Below are 9,650 nucleotides of genomic sequence, written 5' to 3'. Positions count from 1 at the left end.
GCCTGGGTGTCCCTGTGTCCCCCTGTGTGCCCCTGGCTGTCCCCGTGTCCCCTGTGTGTCCCTGGGTGCCCCCCTGGGTGTCCCTGTGTCCCCCTGGGTGTCCCTGTGTCCCCCCTGTGTCCCATACCTGTCCTCCTCGGGGATGTGCAGGGCCATCATCTGCAGGGGCTCGGAGCACTCCCTGGGTGTCCCTGGGTGTCCCTGTGTCCCCTGTGTGTCCCTGGCTGTCCCTGTGTCCCCCTGGGTGTCCCCCCTGTGTCCCGTACCTGTCCTCCTCGGGGATGTGCAGGGCCATCATCTGCAGGGGCTCGGAGCACTCCCTGGGTGTCCCTGGGTGTCCCTGGGTGTCCCTGTGTCCCCCTGGCTGTCCCTGTGTCCCCCTGGGTGTCCCTGGGTCCCCCCTGTGTCCTGTACCTGTCCTCCTCGGGGATGTGCAGGGCCATCATCTGCAGGGGCTCCGAGCCCTCCCTGGCTGTCCCTGTGTGTCCCTGTGTCCCCCTGTGTGTCCCTGAGTGTCCCTGTGTCCCCTGGGTGTCCCTGTGTGTCCCTGTGTCCCTGTGTCCCCCTGGGTGTCCCTGGGTGTCCCTGTGTCCCCCTGTGTGTCCCTGTGTCCCCCTGGGTGTCCCTGTGTCCCCCCAGTGTCCCGTACCTGTCCTCCTCGGGGATGTGCAGGGCCATCATCTGCAGGGGCTCGGAGCACTCCCTGGGTGTCCCTGGGTGTCCCCCTGGGTGTCCCTGGGTGTCCCTGGGTGTCCCTGTGTCCCCCTGGGTGTCCCCAGCCCCCCCTGTGTCCCCCTGTGTCCCGTACCTGTCCTCCTCGGGGATGTGCAGGGCCATCATCTGCAGGGGCTCCGAGCCCTCCCTGGCTGTCCCTGTGTGTCCCTGTGTCCCCCTGTGTGTCCCTGAGTGTCCCTGTGTCCCCTGGGTGTCCCTGTGTGTCCCTGGATGTCCCTGTGTCCCCCTGGCTGTCCCTGGATGTCCCTGTGTCCCCCTGGCTGTCCCTGTGTGTCCCTGGGTGTCCCTGTGTCCCCTGGGTGTCCCTGTGTCCCCCCTGTGTCCCCCTGTGTCCCGTACCTGTCCTCCTCGGGGATGTGCAGGGCCATCATCTGCAGGGGCTCGGAGCACTCCCTGGGTGTCCCTGGCTGTCCCTGTGTCCCCCTGGCTGTCCCTGTGTGTCCCTGGCTGTCCCTGTGTCCCCTGGGTGTCCCTGTGTCCCCCTGTGTCCCCCTGTGTCCCATGCCTGTCCTCCTCGGGGATGTGCAGGGCCATCATCTGCAGGGGCTCGGAGCACTCCCTGGGTGTCCTGGCTGTGCCTGTGTCCCCCTGTGCCCCCCTGGCTGTCCCTGTGTCCCCTGTGTCCCCCTGTGTGTCCTGGGTGTCCCTGGCTGTCCCTGGGTGTCCCCAGACCCCCCTGTGTCCCCCTGGGTGTCCCTGTGTGCCCCTGGGTGTCCCTGTGTGTCCCTGTGTCCCCTGGGTGTCCCTGTGTCCCCCTGGCTGTCCCTGTGTCCCTGGGTGTCCCTGTGTCCCCCTGGGTGTCCCCCTGGGTGTCCCTGTGTCCCGTACCTGTCCTCCTCGGGGATGTGCAGGGCCATCATCTGCAGGGGCTCGGAGCACTCCCTGGGTGTCCCTGTGTCCCTGCTGTCCCCTGTGTGCCCCTGGCTGTCCCTGTGTGCCCCTGGGTGTCCCCCTGTGTCCCGTGCCTGTCCTCCTCGGGGATGTGCAGGGCCATCATCTGCAGGGGCTCGGAGCACTCCCTGGGTGTCCCTGGCTGTCCCTGGGTGTCCCTGTGTGTCCCTGTGTCCCTGTGTCCCCCTGGCTGTCCCCAGCCCCCCCTGTGTCCCCCTGGCTGTCCCTGGCTGTCCCTGTGTCCCGTACCTGTCCTCCTCGGGGATGTGCAGGGCCATCATCTGCAGGGGCTCAGAGCACTCCCTGGGTGTCCCTGGGTGTCCCTGTGTCCCCCTGGGTGTCCCTGTGCCCCCTGGGTGTCCCTGGGTGTCCCCTGGGTGTCCCCCTGTGTCCCCCTGGCTGTCCCTGTGTCCCTGAGTCCCCCTGTGTCCCGTACCTGTCCTCCTCGGGGATGTGCAGGGCCATCATCTGCAGGGGCTCGGAGCACTCCCTGGGTGTCCCTGGGTGTCCCCAGACCCCCCTGTGTCCCCCTGTGTGTCCCTGGGTGTCCCTGTGTCCCCCTGGCTGTCCCCCTGGGTGTCCCTGGCTGTCCCTGTGTCCCCCTGTGTCCCATACCTGTCCTCCTCGGGGATGTGCAGGGCCATCATCTGCAGGGGCTCGGAGCACTCCTTGGGTGTCCCTGTGTCCCCCGGGGTGTCCCTGTGTGTCCCTGTGTCTCCCTGGGTGTCCCTGTGTCCCCCTGTGTCCCCCTGGGTGTCCCTGTGTCCCCCTGGGTGTCCCTGTGTCCCCCTGGGTGTCCCCCTGGGTGTCCCTGTGTCCCCCCTGTGTCCCGTACCTGTCCTCCTCGGGGATGTGCAGGGCCATCATCTGCAGGGGCTCGGAGCACTCCCTGGGTGTCCCTGTGTGTCCCTGGGTCCCCCTGGGTGTCCCTGTGTCCCCCTGGGTGTCCCTGTGTCCCCCAGGCCCCCCTGTGTCCCCCTGTGTCCCGTACCTGTCCTCCTCGGGGATGTGCAGGGCCATCATCTGCAGGGGCTCGGAGCACTCCCTGGCTGTCCCTGTGTCCCCTGTGTGTCCCTGGGTGTCCCTGTGTCCCCCTGGGTGTCCCTGTGTCCCCCTGGCTGTCCCTGTGTCCCGTACCTGTCCTCCTCGGGGATGTGCAGGGCCATCATCTGCAGGGGCTCGGAGCACTCCCTGGGTGTCCCTGTGTGCCCTGGGTGTCCCCTGGGTGTCCCTGTGTCTCCCTGGCTGTCCCTGTGTGTCCCTGGGTGTCCCTGTGTGCCCCTGGGTGTCCCTGTGTCCCCCTGTGTCCCCCCTGTGTCCCCCTGTGTCCCCCTGTGTCCCGTACCTGTCCTCCTCGGGGATGTGCAGGGCCATCATCTGCAGGGGCTCGGAGCACTCCCTGGGTGCCCTGGGTGTCCCTGTGTCCCCCTGGGTGTCCCCAGGCCCCCCTGGGTGTCCCTGTGTCCCCCTGGGTGTCCCCCTGTGTCCCCCCTGTGTCCCATACCTGTCCTCCTCGGGGATGTGCAGGGCCATCATCTGCAGGGGCTCGGAGCACTCCTTGGCTGTCCCTGTGTCCCCTGGGTGTCCCTGTGTCCCCTGGGTGTCCCCCTGTGTCCCCCTGTGTCCCCTGTGTCCCGTACCTGTCCTCCTCGGGGATGTGCAGGGCCATCATCTGCAGGGGCTCGGAGCACTCCCTGTGTCCCCCTGGGTGTCCCTGTGTCCCCCTGTGTCCCTGGGTGTCCCTGTGTCCCCCCTGTGTCCCCTGTGTGTCCCTGTGTCCCCCTGTGTCCCCTGGGTGTCCCTGTGTCCCCTGGGTGTCCCTGTGTGTCCCTGTGTCCCCCTGTGTGTCCCTGTGTCCCCCTGGGTGTCCCCAGACCCCCCTGTGTCCCCCTGTGTCCCGTACCTGTCCTCCTCGGGGATGTGCAGGGCCATCATCTGCAGGGGCTCGGAGCACTCGACGGCCCAGCCCTGGCGCTCGCCCAGCCGGGCGGTCTCCACGCCCAGGTACTGGGTGGGCATCCGGCTCCAGGTGACGGGGGTCAGGTGCTGGATCACCAGCCGGGGGGGGCACTGGGGGGCCGGGTTCTGCCTCTCGCTGCTGAACATGGCGGCCGAGATGGGCATGATGTTCTGGGGGGGGCACGGGGAGGGGGAGTGAGGCTGAGACCCCAGAAACCCCAGAGACCCCCATGGGATCGTGCGGCTCAGTGGTTCCTCCATTGACCACCGGGACCCCAGAGACCCCCAGGGGATCATAGAGCTTGTGGTTCACCCCACTGACCACCGGGACCCCAGAGACCCCCAGAGACCCCCATGGGATCGTACGGCTCGTGATTCACCCCACTGACCACCGGGACCCCCCAGAGACCCCCAGAGACCCCCATGGGATCATACGGCTCGTGATTCACCGGACCCCAGAGACCACCAGGACCCCCCAGAGACCCCCAGAGACCCCCAGGGGATCATACGGTTCGTGGTTCACCCCATTGACCACCGGGACCCCCAGAGACCCCAAAGCCCCCATGAGACCTCCATGCGGCTCGTGATTCACTTCACTGACCACCGGGACCCCCAGAGACCCCAAACCTCCCCAGAGACCCCCACAGACCCCAAACCTCCCCCAGAGACCCCCAGCACCCCATGTGGCTCGTGGTTCACCCCATTGACCAGCCCGGGAACCCCCACAGACCCCAAAGCCTCCCCCAGAGACCCCCAGAGACCCCCATGGGATCATACGGCTCATGGTTCACCCCATTGACCACGAGGACCCCCCAGAGACCCCAAACGCTCCCCAGAGACCCCCACAGACCTCAAGCCTCCCCAGAGACCCCCAGCACCCCCTCACGTGGCTCGTGGCTCACCCCATTGACCACTGGGACCCCCAGAGACCCCAAAGCTCCCCCAGAGACCCCCAGCACCCCCAGGGCTCCAGATCCTCCTTGGTCCATCCTGCAGACCCCCCAGACCCCCCTGCAGACCCTCCACCAGCTCCCCAGTGCCCCCCAGTGCCCCCCCCAGCCGAGGGGTGGGTGGGGGTCTCCCCCCCTGACCTTGAGCTTGCCCAGCTCGAACTGCAGCACATTTTGGGTGGTGGGCAGCACGAACACGGCCGGGAACAGCTTCGTGTTGGGCTCCACCTGGGGGGGCACAGGGACGGCTGAGACCCCCCTGGGGAGGGGCAGAGACCCCCAGAGCCCAACAGGGACGGCTGAGACCCCCCTGGGGAGGGGCAGGGACCCCCCAGAGCTCACCAGGGATGGCTGAGACCCCCCTGGGGAGGGGCAGGGACCCCCAGAGCCCACCAGGTGGAGGGGCAGGGACCCCCCAGGGGAGGGGCAGGGACCCCCAGAGCCCACCAGGGAGGGGCAGGGACCCCTCAGAGAGTCACCCGGGAGGGGCAGGGCAGGCCCCAGGGAGGTCAGGGGGATGTTGAGGGAAGGACCCCCACGGGTGGATCAGGGGGATGTTGTCGGGTCAGGGACCCCCAGGGGGTGGTCAGGGGGGATGTTGTGGGGCAGGGCCCCCCTATCACCCCCTGGGGTGGATCAGGGTGGATGTTGAGGGGCAGGGACCCCCCCAGGGGTGGATCAGGGGGGATGTTGTGGGTCAGGGACCCCCCATCACCCCTGGGGGGGGTCAGGGGGGATGTTGTGGGTCAGGGCCCCCCCCAGGGTGGATCAGGGGGGATGTTGTGGGTCAGGGACCCCCCATCACCCCAGGGGTGGATCAGGGGGGATGTTGTGGGTCAGGGACCCCCCAGGGAGGATCAGGGGGGATGTTGTGGGGCAGGGACCCCCCCGGGGAGGGGCAGGGACCCCCCAGAGCTCACTGGGGAAGGGGCAGGGACCATCCTGCAGACCCCAAGAGCCCCCAGAGCTCAGTGGGGAGGGGCAGGGACCACCCAGGGAGGTGGACAGGGGGGGATGTTGTGGGGCAGGGACCCCCAGGGGTGGATCAGGGGGGATGTTGTGGGGCAGGGACCCCCCCGGGGAGGGACAGGGACCCCCCAGAGCTCACTGGGGAAGGGGCAGGGCCCCTCCATTGCCCTCAGGGGTGGATCAGGGGGGATGTTGTGGGGCAGGGACCCCCCAGAGCTCACTGGGGAAGGGTCAGGGCCCCCCCATCACCCCCGGGGTGGATCAGGGGGGATGTTGTGGGTCAGGGCCCCCCCGGGGTGGATCAGGGTGGATGTTGTGGGTCAGGGCCCCCACGGGGGGGGTTCAGGGGGGATGTTGTGGGTCAGGGCCCCCCCATCACCCCTGTGGGGGGGTGGGTCAGGGTGTGGCTGATGGGTGGGTGGTCTCACCTGGAAGAAGGTGTTGATCTCCTTGCCGTTGGCGGTGAAGGTCATGAGCCCCGTGGCCAGGTCCACCAGGCAGCCGATGACGAGGTCGCTGTGGGTCACCCGGGCCTGCTGCTGGGGGGCTGCAAACTCCCCCCCCCACACCATGTAACAGTCACTGCGCTTGATGCTGGGGTGGGGGGTAAAAAAAAGAGGGGTAAAAAAGGGGGGTGAGACCCCCAGTGATCACCCACCCCCCCAAACCATGTAACAGTCACTGCGCTTGATGCTGGGGGGGAAAAAATGGGGTGAGACCCCCAGTGACCACCCCCCAAACACACACACAGCCTGGAACATCCCCCATTTCGGGTGGGGGTGGGGGTCCTGTTTTAGGGTCCCATTTTGGGGTCCCATTTTGGGAGTCCCCTTTCAGGGTCCTGTTTTGGGGGTCCCGTTTTGAGGGTTCCATTTCAAGGAGGTCCCATTTTGGGCTCCCATTTTAGGGTCCCATTTCGGGGTCCTGTTTTGGGGTCCCATTTTGGGCTCCCATTTTAGGGTCCCATTTTGAGGTCCCGTTTTGGGGTCCCATTTTGGGCCCCCTTTTCAGGTTCCCATTTTGGGGGCTCCCATTTCAGGTTCCCATTTTGGGGTCCCATTTTGGGGTCCCATTTTGGAGTCCTGTTTTGGGATCCCGTTTTGGGGGCTCCCATTTCAGGCTTCCATTTTGGGGGTTCCCATTTCAGGCTCCCATTTTAGGGTCCCATTTCAGGGGCTCCCCTTTTGGGGGGTCCTCCCCTTTTGGGCTCCCATTTCAGGCTCCCATTTTTGGGCTCCCATTTGGGGGCTCCCATTTCGAGTTCCCATTTGAGGTTCCCATTTCAGGCTCCCCTTTTGGGGTCTCCCATTTCAGGCTCCCATTTTTGGCTCCCATTTCAGGCTTCCATTTGGGGGTTCCCATTTCAGGCTCCCCTTTTGGGCTCCCCTTTTGGGCTCCCCTTTTGGGGGCTCCCATTTCAGGCTCCCATTTCAGGTTCCCATTTTGGGGGGTCCCCTTTTGGGGACTCCCATTTCTGGCTCCCATTTCTGGCTCCCATTTCAAGCCCCCCTTTTGGGGTCTCCCATTTCTGGCTCCCATTTCAGGTTCCCATTTCAGACTCTCCCCTTTCGGGGTCCCCCATTTCAGGGTGTCCCCCCCCGTGGGGGGTCCCCACCCCTTTTGAGGGGGGTGTCACCTGTCGTGCACGTTGCCCCTGTCGTCCCCCATGGTGACGGTGACGCTGCGGACGCGCGACAGCTCGAACTCGGGGTCGTGCTGGTGGAAGTGGGGGGTGACCCAGCCCACCCAGGCGCTGCCCGGCTCCTGCCCCGCAAACAGCCGCACCGAGTAGTAGTACTGGGGACAGGGGACACATTGGGGGGTCACTGGGGGGGTCACTGGGGGGTCATTGGGGTGACAGGGGTGTCACAGAGTGTCCCAGGGGTGACCCAGCCCACCCAGGCGCTGCCCGGCTCCTGCCCCGCAAACAGCCGCACCGAGTAGTAGTACTGGGGACAGGGGACATGGGGGGGTCACAGGGGGGGTCACTGGGGGTGACAGGGGGTGACAGGGGTGTTAGGGTGGTCACAGGAGGTGACAGGGGGGTGACAGGGGGTCCCAGGGGTGACCCAGCCCACCCAGGCGCTGCCCGGCTCCTGCCCTGCAAACAGCCGCACCGAGTAGTAGGACTGGGGACAGGGGACACATTGGGGGGGTCACTGGGGGTCACTGGGGGTGACAGGGGGTCATTGGGGGACATGGGGGTACACAGGGGTCCCAGGGGTGACCCAGCCCACCCAGGCGCTGCCCGGCTCCTGCCCCATAAACAGCCGCACCGAGGAGTAGTACTGGGGACAGGGGACATGGGGGGTCACTGGGGGGTCACTGGGGTCACTGGGGGTCCCAGGGGTGACAGGGGGTCCCAGGGGTGACCCAGCCCACCCAGGCGCTGCCCGGCTCCTGCCCGCAAGCAGCCGCACCGAGTAGTAGTACTGGGGACAGGGGACATGGGGGGGTCACTGGGGGTCACTGGGGTGACAGGAGGTGACAGGGGAGTCACTGGGGACATGGGGTGTCACAGGGGTGACAGGGGGGTCACAGGGGGGTCCCAGGGGTGACCCAGCCCACCCAGGCGCTGCCTGGCTCCTGCCCCGCAAACAGCCACATGGAGTAGTAGTACTGGGGACAGGGGACATGGGGGGTCACTGGGGGGTCACATGGGTGACAGGGGTCACTGGGGGTGACAGGGGTGTCCAGGGGTCCCAGGGGTGACCCAGCCCACCCAGGCGCTGCCCGGCTCCTGCCCCGCAAACAGCCACACCCGAGGAGTAGTACTGGGGACAGGGGACACGGGGGTCACTGGGGGTCATTGGGGTCACTGGGGTCCCAGGGGTGACAGGAGGTGACAGGGGAGTCACAGGGGTGACAGGAGGTGACAGGGGGTCCCAGGGTGACCCAGCCCGCAGGCGCTGCCCGGCTCCTGCCCCGCAAACAGCCGCACCGAGTAGTAGTACTGGGGACAGGGGACATGGGGGGTCACTGGGGGGGTCACAGGGGGTGACAGGGGGTCATTGGGGACATGGGGGGTCACAGGGGACATGGGGAGTCACAGGGGGTCCCAGGGGTGACCCAGCCCACCCAGGCGCTGCCCGGCTCCTGCCCATGCAAACAGCCGCACCGAGTAGTAGTACTGGGGACAGGGGACACAGTGGGGGGTCACTGGGGGAGTGACAGGGGGTGACAGGGGGTGACAGGGGGTCACAGGGGGTGACAGGAGGTGACAGGGGGTCCCAGGGTGACCCAGCCCACCCAGGCGCTGCCCGGCTCCTGCCCCGCAAACAGCCGCACCGAGTAGTAGTACTGGGGACAGGGGACACGGGGGGTCACTGGGGAGGTCACTGGGGACATGGGGGTCACAGGAGGGTGACAGGGGGGTCACAGGAGTGTCCCAGGGGTGACCCAGCCCACCCAGGCGCTGCCCGGCTCCTGCCCCGCAAACAGCCGCACCGAGGAGTAGTACTGGGGACAGGGGACACATTGGGGGTCACTGGGGGGTCACTGGGGTCACTGGGGACCTGGGGGTCACAGAGTGTCCAGGGTGACCCAGCCCACCCAGGCGCCGCCCGGCTCCTGCCCACAAACAGCCGCACCGAGTAGTAATACTGGGGACAGGGGACATGGGGGGTCACTGGGGGTCACTGGGGACATGGGGGTCACTGGGGTGACAGGGGGTGACAGGGGTCCCAGGGGTGACAGGAGGTCACAGGGGGTCCCAGGGGTGACCCAGCCCACCCAGGCGCTGCCCGGCTCCTGCCCCGCAAACAGCCGCACCGAGTAGTAGTACTGGGGACAGGGGACACATTGGGGGGGTCACTGGGGGGTCACAGGGGTGACAGGAGGGTCACAGATGTCATGGGGGGTCACAGAGTGTCCCAGGGGTGACCCAGCCCACCCAGGTGCTGCCCCACAGACAGACACCCCCAGGAGTAGGACTGGGGACAGGGGACAAGGGGGGTCACTGGGGGGTGACAGGGGTGTTAGGGTGGTCACAGATGTCATGGGGGGACACAGGGGATGTTTTGGGGTGCAGGGGGGATATTTTGGGGTGCAGGGGGGGAGTCTGGGTGTGCAGGTTGCCCCCCATACCGTGGTGGTGTTCATGATGACCTCGGGGTCGTCCCTGTCGTCCGGGACCACCTCCTCCTC

The 9,650-nt window shown here is 67.1% G+C and overlaps 1 protein-coding gene across 1 annotated transcript; it reads right to left on the bottom strand.

The window, feature by feature from the left end:
* Positions 1–3,529: 3,529 nt before the first annotated feature.
* Positions 3,530–9,647, bottom strand: LOC126650185 (ryanodine receptor 1-like; the record flags this gene model as incomplete). Its single annotated transcript, XM_050334718.1, has 5 exons — positions 9,591–9,647; positions 7,141–7,301; positions 5,933–6,098; positions 4,677–4,763; positions 3,530–3,756 (listed from the first exon to the last, which is right to left on the bottom strand). Coding segments are annotated over exons 1-5 (656 nt in total), but the record flags the coding sequence as incomplete, so codon positions are not given.
* Positions 9,648–9,650: the final 3 nt, after the last annotated feature.

This window comes from Myiozetetes cayanensis, unplaced genomic scaffold, assembly GCF_022539395.1.
Source record: "Myiozetetes cayanensis isolate MyiCay16 unplaced genomic scaffold, myiCay2020 scf574, whole genome shotgun sequence".
NCBI lineage: Eukaryota > Metazoa > Chordata > Aves > Passeriformes > Tyrannidae > Myiozetetes > Myiozetetes cayanensis.
This window is presented reverse-complemented; position numbering and strand designations above follow the sequence as displayed.